The 12,358-nt window shown below is 45.7% G+C and overlaps 1 protein-coding gene across 1 annotated transcript in view; it reads right to left on the bottom strand.

Annotated features, from left to right (window-relative positions):
• LOC144783181 (zinc-binding protein A33-like) overlaps nucleotides 1-12,358 on the bottom strand; it is a 334,485-nt gene that overhangs the window by 281,119 nt on the left and 41,008 nt on the right. The window contains exon 2 of the mRNA XM_078662293.1: nucleotides 7,980-8,054. Coding sequence (XP_078518419.1) covers nucleotides 7,980-8,054 — 75 coding nt within the window. The remainder of the gene's footprint in view (nucleotides 1-7,979; nucleotides 8,055-12,358) is intronic.

Here is a 12,358-nt window from a genome sequence, read left to right on the forward strand (position 1 = left end):
TGGAGTGGCAGAGTGTTCCATAGTTTGGCAGTTGCGATGGTAAAGCATCTGTCTCCCCAGTTGGTTTTTTTTGTCCGAGGGACTTTTAACAGGTGGGCTGATGCCGATCGTAGTGTTCTCTGATGTTCCACTGGGCAGAGAGCTTTTTTTAGGAACCAAGGTCCGGAATTGTTCAAGGTTTTATAGGCTATGCAGAGTGCCTTAAACTTTATTCGGCTCCTGATGGGGAGCCAGTGCAATTTTCTGATGTAAGGGGAGGTAGGAGTAAATTTGGGAATGGATAGAAGAATTCTAGCCGCGGCATTCTGCACCGTCTGGAGCTTATTAAGTACCTTTTCCTGAGCATTCAGCAATAGGGAGTTGCAATAATCTGTTCTAGAGAACACTAGGGTACTGATCAATGTTTTACCGGCGGATTGTGGCAGGTAGGGGAGAAGTTTCTTTATTCTTTTTAGGATGAAGAAAGCCGAGGATACCACAGAATTGGCGTGGTGGAGGAACGTCAACTTGTTATCAAAAGTGACTCCCAAATTTCGTACCTTGACCACTGGCTGGGGGGGCGTGCCCATCTGTGATGGCCACCACTGGGGGGACCAGGCCGGCTGCAAGCTCCCGAATGTCATCACCTCCGTTTTGTTGGAGTTCAACTTGAGGCAGTTAGATGACATCCAGGAGCCTATCGCCTTCATCCCTTCTTGAAAGTTTGCTGCGACAGATGTTCCGTCATTGTGCACTGATAGCACTAATTGGGTGTCGTCAGCATACGTTGTGAGGGCAATTCCATGGGATTTTATTACTCTCGCTAAGTCCGACACATAGATATTAAAAAGTGTCGGACTCAGCGAGGAACCCTGTGGAACTCCGCAGGGGAGGGAAAAGGTTTGGGAGGTGAAATTACCCATCTTGACTGTTTGTGGGCGGTTGGCTAAAAATGAGGCGATAAGGTCTTTGGCCTTGTCTCTTATGCCTAAAGCTGAGACACGGTCGATCAGAGTGACATGATCGACCGTGTCAAATGCAGCGGAAAGGTCCAGTAGTATTAGGACCGCCGCGCCTCCTTTGTCCATAGCTGTTCTGATCTCATCTGCTGCCTTGAGCAGTGCAGTTTCCGTTCCATGGCCCTGTCTGAAGCCGAACTGAGTGTCGTCTAGAAGGTCGTTGTCATTGATGTATTTGGAGAGTTGGGTATTCATTACCTTCTCGAAGATCTTAGCTGGGAAGGGAAGGCAGGCGATGGGTCTGTAGCTAGCAGGGAGAAGATGGTCCAACGTTGGTTTCTTGAGGAGAGGTTTAATAATTGCCTCTTTCCAGACCGATGGATAAATGCCTGTAGAGAACATGGCGTTACAGATGGTAGATAACGCGGGGGAAATGGCTTCTGGGATAAGATTCAGAATAGCTGGAGGGCATGGGTCTAAGGGGGATCCCGATTTAGTGCTAGTTACCAGATGCCGGATTTGTTCTTGATTAGTCGGGTTGAAAGAAGTAAAACTGACATTATTGTTTATAGGAGGTGATGTCAGGGAGGGGATAGAAGATGATTGGGAGAAAGTCAGAAAAATGGAGCTAACCTTGTCCTCAAAGAAGCTAGCCAAATCGTCTGCTAGGGATTGTGAGCCTTCTAATCGTGGGGCAGGTGGATTGGACAGAAGAGTAACCACCTGAAACAGTTCTCCTGCTGAGTTTTTTGCCTGGTTGATTTGAGCGGTGTAGTAGCGACCTTTTTCTAAGTTTATGAGTTTTTTGTAAATGGAAAGAGCGTTTTTATAATTTGTTTTGTCTATGGGGTTGTATTGCCGGCGCCACTTCCTTTCGAGGTTCCTACAATGCTGTCTCTGAGTTCGGAGGGGCTCTGTAAACCATTGTGCTGATGGTAATTTCCTGTTTCGGCGTGAGTTTTTAATTGGGGCTAGTTTGTTGCAAGCCGTGATTAAGTTGTTTAAATAGTTAGAGGAAGACAGCGTAGGGTCCTGCTCGATGGGGATGTGGGTTTGTTGCATTATCTCTGTTAGCTGAGATAGGTTGATATGTTTCCAGTCTCTATACGTGGATTCGGAGACAGATGTAGGCGGGGGTTTAGTGGGGCTTACTTCGATGGAGAAGCAGATTGCTGAATGGTCTGACCATATCAGAGGGATTACTTGGGTAACGGCTATTTGGGGGTTGTTGGTGAATAGACCGTCCAGGGTGTGGCCTGCTTGATGAGTGGGGGATTCTACAATTTGCATCAGGCCGGCGGCAGCTAGATCCGTGATTAGCTGTGTAGTATCCGGGTCATTGGAGTTTTCTAAATGAAAATTGAGATCACCTAGTATGGTAAAATAAGGGGAGCCTGCAGTCCCTTCGATTATGTTTCCTAAGTTGGCTAAGAACTTAGATCTCGATCCCGGAGGTCGATAAATTAGCATGCCCTTAAATGATGATTTAGCAGAGAGGCCTAAAGTAAAAAGGAGGGCCTCGTATTCGGGACATGTGGTTTGTACCGTGGAAAGTTTAAAGTGGTCTCTGTACATTATGGCTATACCTCCACCTTTTTTCTTGGGTCTGTCTAATCTGCACACGTTGAAGTTGATAGGGGTAGCAGCTTTGAAGTCTGGACCGGAGGCTTCATCCCCCCAGGTTTCAGTGATAAACAGAAGATCCAGTTTGTAAGTGTCTATTAATTCAGCAATTTCGAGCTTGTGTTTGGGAAGCGATCTTGCATTTATAAGCGCTGCTAATATTGGACGTGAGGCAGTATTGGTCAGTTTGGGAGTGTCCAGAGTGCACGTAGGGCAGTGGTGAGGGCCCATGAGAGGGTTGGTATGCCTGAAACAAGGAGGTACATGGGGCCGTTCCGCTACGTGTCTGAGGTTATGAAGTTCGGCAGCGGTATAGGTGTATCTTACCGGGTTTGCCGCCCGTGGTGGAGTTGAAGCGGCAGGGGAGGTGGCCCTTAGCCCGTCCTCGGCGCGGACGAGCGCAGACGAGCTTGCCTTATGCGCGCCTTCGGCGCGCATTCGGCGCGCCCGCTGCGCTCGTCCGCTGCGCTTCCGGTTGCCGTACATACTTTATCATCAGTTCAAGTGACGTGGTAAGGGGGCGTGGTCAGCGTAGCTGGGCGAGCCCTCAGCAGAGGAAAGGCGGCGTTGCCCTGGCAACAGTCGACCGCGTCAGCCTCCAATCGGCTGGGCGGCAGTCTGCGCGCTCGAGAGGAGTTTTAAATAGCAAAGTTTAAAATCACGTTATACACAATAAAAAGGGTGCTATCTCCCGGCTTTCCGCCTCAGGAGTGAGTTCTGTGAACGCCTCGCTTGCTGTCAGCGAGCGTTCATGTAGTGCGGTAAGGGGGCGTGGTCAGCGTAGCTGGGCGAGCCCTCAGCAGAGGAAAGGCGGCGTTGCCCTGGCAACAGTCGGCCGCGTCAGCCTCCAATCGGCTGGGCGGCAGTCTGCGCGCTCGAGAGGAGTTTTAAATAGCAAAGTTTAAAATCACGTTATACACAATAAAAAGGGTGCTATCTCCCGGCTTTCCGCCTCAGGAGTGAGTTCTGTGAACGCCTCGCTTGCTGTCAGCGAGCGTTCATGTAGTGCGGTAAGGGGGAGTGGTCAGCGTAGCTGGGCGAGCCCTCAGCAGAGGAAAGGCGGCGTTGCCCTGGCAACAGTCGACCGCGTCAGCCTCCAATCGGCTGGGCGGCAGTCTGCGCGCTCGAGAGGAGTTTTAAATAGCAAAGTTTAAAATCACGTTATACACAATAAAAAGGGTGCTATCTCCCGGCTTTCCGCCTCAGGAGTGAGTTCTGTGAACGCCTCGCTTGCTGTCAGCGAGCGTTCATGTAGTGCGGTAAGGGGGCGTGGTCAGCGTAGCTGGGCGAGCCCTCAGCAGAGGAAAGGCGGCGTTGCCCTGGCAACAGTCGGCCGCGTCAGCCTCCAATCGGCTGGGCGGCAGTCTGCGCGCTCGAGAGGAGTTTTAAATAGCAAAGTTTAAAATCACGTTATACACAATAAAAAGGGTGCTATCTCCCGGCTTTCCGCCTCAGGAGTGAGTTCTGTGAACGCCTCGCTTGCTGTCAGCGAGCGTTCATGTAGTGCGGTAAGGGGGCGTGGTCAGCGTAGCTGGGCGAGCCCTCAGCAGAGGAAAGGCGGCGTTGCCCTGGCAACAGTCGACCGCGTCAGCCTCCAATCGGCTGGGCGGCAGTCTGCGCGCTCGAGAGGAGTTTTAAATAGCAAAGTTTAAAATCACGTTATACACAATAAAAAGGGTGCTATCTCCCGGCTTTCCGCCTCAGGAGTGAGTTCTGCTACTTTAAGAGCTAACATTCTAATGCTTGCTTTCCACTTATACAGCATGGAGGTTATTACGCCACTTTAATCTACACTTTTTCAGTAACACTGTGGGCACACCGATGGACTAAATACATGTGCTACTCTGCCACTTCCTTCATCTTCTCAGATTCAGTAAATTACCGCTAATCTACTTTGGGAGTAACGGCTCGCAACGCCCATTAGGCTGAAAGGCCTTTAGCCATGCCCCTACGCCCGTGGTCCGGGATGTGCAGCTTCTAGGACAGACGCACTACTTGAACTGTCAAAGGCTGGGCTGGGGCAGTCAACGTATTTCACAGGCCTCCAAAAGACCATCAATAACAAGCCTTTGTGGCAGGGGCGTAACACAGGACCCCCGCAGCGGGGGTGGAGGCCGTGCTCCAGGGGCCCCCTCCGCGCAGCCAGCACTTACTAGATACCCCGATGCGGCCTCTTTATGATAAATTAAATGGTGCGCACGTCTCCGCGTCTGCGCAGAAACTGGTAAACTTTGTCATGCCCATTGAGCGTGAGGAGGTGAGGCATTCCCGAGATGACCGAGGGACTGTGTGGCTGCCAGCTATAATTTAACTATTGCTAGCCCCGGAGTGGCCGCTTGGATGTACGCTGTCTCGCACTCCTGGTGAATCACAACGTCTCTATCGAATGCCCGTCAGCTGTTCAAAAACTGAAAAGTGCCAGTACTTTCCGTTAAATGTATTTTAGCAGTGCCCGAGAAGTGCAGGTTCTCTCCATTTCGGATTAAAGAGGTTGCAGCCCTGACAGTATCTGCCCGTTTAAAGCACTGCTTCCAGCCGATTAAAGTGGTACTTTACTTCTCCCAAAAAGAATGCGAGCGTTCCACAGGGTCTGCACTAACCCCACAACTTTAAAACAGACATGTGCTTCCTTTGACTGGAGTAAAAAAAAGGCCTTCTATGTGGATGAGTCTAAAAGTACACAGATAGCATCCATCCAGCAGGTGGTTCAAAAGGAAAAAAGCTGAGGCCTAGCACCCACGGATCCGCGCGCGCTGATGCTGGATGGGTGCACCAGAGTACACAAGCGGCCTCTGAATTAATCTAAATGCTGTGATGTGGTCGGACTTGTTTCCAGAGGGGGTGGGGTGGGGCAGGGGCACATAAATCTTCATGTTTTTCAATTATGTGCTTCATTGGCATCTTATAGCCTTGGTCCCCGATACCCCTCAATAGCGGGCAGGTTCTGGCGAAGACTGAAGCATTTTTATCAGTCAAATCAAAATTTGAAACCTCCAATGGGTGGTGGGGCAAACTGGTAGGTGGTGGGCCGGGCTGCCACAGGGGGGGCCCTCCATGTGCTTTGCAGTTGGGGGGGGGCCCAAGTTACATTACGCCCCTGGTGCTGGTTTAACATTTACCTAACCATTTTTTGTTTTCTGTAATGACTCTTAAGCACACATTTATGATTTCCGACTTTGAATGTAGTCCTTCGAAGCTTTTCTTTATTTATTTAAGGCCCCTGTCATTTGAGACTCAGATTCCCCGATCCTGTGCCTCATTCCTTAACAATTATTAGTGAAAGCATCAACAGAATGATCAGAGAATTTAAATATAACTCCACCTGTAACTCAAACACACCAAGACAGTTCATGTTGAATCAACTGCACCACCCTTTGTTGCATCTTTCCGGTGCCTATGTCAAAGGTGTTCCATTTTCTAAATTGGAGGAGAGGGTAACATGACAGCTTGAAAGGAGAGACAGTTAGTTTGGTGGAGGGATGGATTCCTGTTCCGAGAATAAATGCACTTTTTGAATCTCACCTCCGTTTCCTGCGTGTGTTCCTTGGAGAACCTACCACACCCTTACATTGTTGTAGGGAAACAAGATATACTGTCTTATAAAACAACACATGAGTCAAAGGTCCCAGCTACTTTTCTGAAAGGGCTGGAATGTGAGCCTCAAAGGAAGACTGACAGAATTTGAAAAAGTCAAAAACGATTTACACTGTTTTAGACAGACTATAACATACGTCAATTCAAACAGAAGAGGGTTTGAATTGAACATGCTTGATGCCGGATTTTACATTCAATATTTGTAATATTAAAAGCACTCATTCTTACTGGGCTGAGTGATGATTTAGTATTGTGTAAAAATAATTTGGACTTTGCTCTGAGTTCAAGAAAGTGCAGATTCAGCCATGTTAGGGGTATCTGAAATGAATAAACAAGATCCGCAGCACTTTTCTGACTTCCATTTGGGCCTGGTTTGTGTTTTATCTAGGATGACTTTGCCTCAAATCAATCTGAAATACAGGGATAATCATGTGGCATGTAGAGTTTGTAGAGTTTTGACAAACTAACACACAGGATCTGCCACTTAAAATAAAGTAGGGAAATGAAACTGTATACCAGTATGAAAGAGAAGGTTCCATATTATGTGGTCTCTGGAAGCATGATCAGGTCTATTCTGTGCTCATATGTCCTCCATTAATGTATTTTAGTATGGAATATCATGGAAAAATGTTACCAGAGCTTAGGGAGTACCATGTGCACTAGAATTATTTATGTTCTTCTTTCTCCAGTGGATATTTATAAAAATTGTAACTTTTTCTAAATGTTTTAAGAATAATTAGTAGCTGTTGTACAGGTGTGGTATAGAGCTATTATATCTAATGTTTAATAAGGATCTAGGGCCAGATGTAGGAGCCTAAATACCGGTCGGTAACGGCCGATTTCGGCCGTTACCGACCGGTATTTAGGAATTGGCATGTAGGGGCCCTATTTTACCGATTCGGTAAAATTACCGAATCGTTAAAATACCGATTCGGTATTTTTACCGAATCGGTAACTTCCCGATGTAGGTGGGACTCTTCTGAGTCCCAAGGACCTTACAGAATCGGTATTTTACCACCCAATCCAATTGGGTGGTAAAATACCGAATCCAGGTGTGCATGCACATTTGTGCATGCACACCTATGCCATGTGACAGACAGACATGCCCAGACATGCCCTTAGGGCATGTCTGTGTGCCACATGGCACACATGCCTGTATTTGGGGTGCTAGAGGGTGTCAAAGTGACACCCCCTGCACCCTTGCAAGAATCGGTATTTACCGATTCGGTAATTACCGAATCGGTATTTCCCATTGATTCCTATGGGCTTCACAGCCCATAGGAATCAATAGGAAATACCAATTCGGTAATTACCGAATCTGTAAATACATAATTTTAAAGAATCGGTAATTCAATTACCGATTCTTCCTAAATCTCCCTCCTTCATATTTACCGATTCATAAATACCGAATCGGTAAAATTCGGTATTTATGAATCGGTAAATACGATTCTCCTACATCTGGCCCCTAATGTTGTTTTGTGTAGAGATATGTGATTGCATGTTTTGTTAGCCCCTATAAGGGCCTACATAAAAAATATTTAATACATTAAAAAGTGGAATAGAATTTCAAAGGCAGAAAGACAAGGGTATAGTGTATGTGGCAGAGAAAAGCAAATCAATTTTAGGGGAGCCCCAATACGAAAAAGGTTTGATCTGACGAGCTACTAAGGCTACTACTCCTGCGTATATTATTGAACAGATTGATTTATCTGCACACTTATATTGAACTTAGGTGCTCAAGGAGATTTGTCAATATGGCATATATGATTCAGAAGGATATATTCTCATCTTCAAATACACTCACAACGTTTGCACAATACTTACATCCAGAATAGTGTACATAAAAATCCACTTTTCCATCCTCCTCATTACGTCGAATCACAGTAATGGTTGCAAAATCTGAAAGAAAGAAACGTTTTATTACTTTAAATAGCACTCTGTATGAAGGTTTCGCTCCATGCTACCAGAGGAAGACCACTATCTCCATGAGGCCCCCTACTCTGGAAAATAAACAGTGAAAGGGTCAATGAATACATAGAAGGATTACACAAGCGCATCATGGACACAACTCACAGTGCTACTGCATGGCAAGCTGCAAAGAACACAGAAGCTGTGTTTGTGCAAAAGGCACAGGCACATTTTCCATTGTGTATAAACATGCAAGAATTAGTTGTTCTGCACATATGTGGTTCACTGCTGGCAAATAGTTCCTAAATCAGTAGTACAACACATACAAATTTATTTAATTTATTAACCAAACATATTCCCGCCTCTTTAATCTCTGTGTAGTGCTAATTGTTGAATACATAGTTTTCATCTACTTTACTCTGCCCCTATGCCATTTCTACATCGCTTTGTGGAATACCACAATATAATTGGTCTAATATGTAGAGCACTGGCAGATATACTCATTGAGCCAAACAAGAGGAACAGGGTTCCCCACTTGAAAACAGAGTTGGCAGGTCCTTTATTTAGTATTTCAATAACACTTAATAATGTAAATAATGACTACAGACTACTGGGGAACTCACTTTTAAAGGATCTGTGGTAGGTTCTTAATTGGTAAAACTTTACAACACTTTGGGCCAGAAAACAAAAGTACTGTAGCTCACATCAGTGCTACAACATGCTTTTGGTGATAAATATAAAGCTGATTGCAAATCATAAAACGTTTGTTTGTGCCAGAGGGTAACTGTGCTGAATGTTTGTGTGATGTTTTTATTTTGTATTTAACTGTGTGGTTGTTGTGTGTCTCTTAGAGATGTTAGATTGCAATTACTCCCCGGGGATGTAGTCCCATTTTATTGGTAAAACTAGGCACTAGATCAATGGAAATTGCCCTTTTCTTGACCAGGTAATGCATACTAGACAGGGTTAAAGTTACAATAACAAAACCGTATATCACAGACTTGGAAAAATAAAGGTCGATAAATGTATATTGTTCCTGTGACATTATATTGTTGCAGGTGTTATTACTATCATAGGGACAAGTAGGAGCATGGGATCCTTTTAACACGTAATTCTCCGGAATAAATTGGTAAACCAAAATGTGATCCGATGGTTAGTAGCAGTATGGGAATCTGAAATATATTTCCTAGTTCTTTTGCGCCATTGTTTCAGTATGGGAATTTGAAATATATTTCCTAGTTCTTTTGCGCCATTGTTTCAGAAAAGGCAGAATTGGTACAGTCTGGTGCAGCTGAACATTAGCCGGAGGAGGTATCTTTCTCTCGCGCACATACCAGCATTTATTAGTTTGAGTGGGATCTCTTGACTGAGTGTTTAAATTACACATGTTGTATGCAAAAGCGTTTTTCCATACTAAAGGTCAGCCTTGCATGTCAGCCCTTCTAAATTCATGATGTCAATTGAAAAAATTAAACGTTGTTACTATTGAAGAAGAAACTATTAAGTGTTTTTTATTATTAAATCATTTTTTGGGGGGTAGGGGGGTGGAACCCTACAGCACCATGCACAATACACCAACAGTTCATTACACAATAGTGACAAACACACATGTAACACAAAAACATACAACCTAAAATAATAATTTTCAAAAGCCTAGATTAAAAACACTCAGTTTAAATCAGCAAAAAGAAATTCAGTAGTCTACCACAACAGTGAATGAATGAATGAATGAAAATAGATTTGTTAAGCGCGGTTGCTGCCCAGGGGCGTCCAAGCGCTAAGTGAGACAAGACGTGACGAGGCACAGGAGTTAGAGCTCGGAGGATTTAGCAAATAGCAGTGTCTTCAATTTTTTCCGGAATGAGAGCAGGTCTGGGTTGGAGCGAAGTGAGAGGGGGAGAGTATTCCAGAGCTTAGCAGTGTTCAGCGAGAACAGCCTGCCCCCAGACCTGGCTCTCTTCACTCTGGGAACAACTGCCAGGAAAGCCTCAGATGAGCGAAGGTTCCTGTTTGGGTAGCAGGGGATGACAAGGTTGTTGTTGATAGCGGGTCCCGTCTTCCAAAAGGCCCGGTGCGCAATACATAGCGCCTTAAATGCCACTCTGTGTTTTATTGGCAACCAGTGAAGACTTTTCAGTCCAGGTCTAGCTGACTGGGTTCGTGGAATCTGCAGCAGGGTGCGTGCGGCGCAGTTTTGCACCACCTGCAGCTTCCGTAGAGTCAGTGCCAAGAAGACTGAAGATATTTAGACAATGTCATGCATAGTGATATAACAATTTTACATAAGCGTAAAGGACATTTGTAGTGAGGATGTCTCCAGATACTACTCTGGGCTTTGAGCTAAATTTATCAAAATACCTTTTGCTCATGTTGTCTCAAAATACCACAGGGTATCAATGGCTGGTCAGCAGTGTTGATTCACAAACAATGATTGAAATGTGGTACTTGCTCCCAGAGAGGACATCTTTCAGGTTTGTCCTGGTCTGTGTATACATGCCTCTACGTTGCCCCTCTCTTCCTCCACCCATACATCTCTTCTCATGATAAAAGGAAGCACAAAACTGCGCTCTGTAAGCGTCGCCCGTGCTAAGCAGCATTTGGGATACTACATTCTCCCTCCACATAAACTAACTTCAAACCATCACATTGAACAGTCGGGCTAAAGGCTTTATGTTTCTACCAGGGCAATGGAGATGAATTTGAAGGACCAGAAAGAAAGGACAATGGAATAGTGGATGAAGAGAGATAAGAGTGACGGGAAGTAAAAAATGGCAAAAATGATTTGTGGTAACATGGGAGTCTGATCCACAAATTCATATTGAGCTCAGATGACCTCCGTATCACAGGCATCAGATCAAACAGATGCGTATTCTTCCGAGACTGTGCAATGATCAGATTTTCTACAACTGGAGGCGAATCACAGTGTTCACAATTTAGGGGTCAGAACTTTTGTTTTTTTAACCTTTATTTATGAACGGTTGGCACTGTACAGGCATGGAATTGAAGAATTACAAGTTGGGCAGTGCACCTACAACAGGAATACAGTTGTAAACATGACACAATTGTATGCAGCATCTAAACCTCAGTGGGGCCTCATAGACAATCGACATGCCCTGCTGGACTCGCATTGGAAGGTATTACATGGAGTGGACCCTCTTCATCGTTACTATCTAGGCCGATGGGAGGGGTCGTCCGTTTGGCGAAGGTAAGTAGTGAAGGGTTCCCAGATGTCCCGGGGGTGGGTCTTCGGGGGCATCAGGGCGCAATATTTGGTTAATTGTTCATGACAACATATGATGTCTGTTATCCAATTTTGGGCTTGTTGTACCCGTGTTCCATCCCAGTTCATTGCAATTCTGTGCTTTGCAAGTATGAGCAGTAAGTCAGTTTACAGGATTCACGGGGTATATCTTCCACATATCCCAGTAGCCCCAGCAGTGGAGACAGGGGCACCAGAACATTCACGACCTCCCCTATTATGCCGAAAATCTCTGTCCAGTATGCGGAAATTGTGGGACATTTGCCACGCAAGGTGGAAAAGTCCACCACTAGTGAATGACAACATTGGCAGTTGGAGTTTAGGGACAGCCCCATGCAGTGTATGTGTGCAGGTGTTCGGTATATGCAGTGCCGAAATTTAAAATGAATAATTTGCAGCCGGTAGTTAAGAGATAGCATCTCAAGTTTACCACAGCAGAAAGCCCGTTGAGCATCTGTAAGGGGGGAGGCGAGATCACTTCGCCATGCATCCTGGGCTGGTGTGGCCACCGCCAGTGCTGATTATATAGGGATGTAATAAGCGTACGGGGTGAGGGCGTTGTGTATATATAGTCTAATCCTCTGAGTGTTTTTGGGGGTGCTGGGAAAGTGTCATAGAGCGCCCTACATGTTGCATGCAATTGGTAATCCAAAAAGGCATATAGGAGGGTACACATAGAGGTAGCCTGTGTTGAAGGTGCAAGGAAATAATTGTCTGGGTAGGGGTCAGCAAAGTTATGAATACTTAGCTTGCTGGCACGAGCTATGGTGCCTCTGTCGTGTAGAGTGGGTAGCAGGGGATGCCTCGCCACTGGAAAGCATGGGGCATAAAGGTGTAAGATTCCTGCAAGTCGTGCCATCTAGATCCAGGCCCAGGGCATGCATTGTGTAAATGTAATAATGTAAAAATTGTGGAAAATCTATCTCTGAGGCAGGTGGTTTGTATGGGAGGAACAAGACTGTAGATAATGGCAAGGGGGAAACCTGATCAGTGTCTCCCACGACATGTGGTTGAAATGGTGTGGGGTGAGTCCAGT

This window comes from Lissotriton helveticus, chromosome 9 (assembly GCF_964261635.1).
Source record: "Lissotriton helveticus chromosome 9, aLisHel1.1, whole genome shotgun sequence".
NCBI lineage: Eukaryota > Metazoa > Chordata > Amphibia > Caudata > Salamandridae > Lissotriton > Lissotriton helveticus.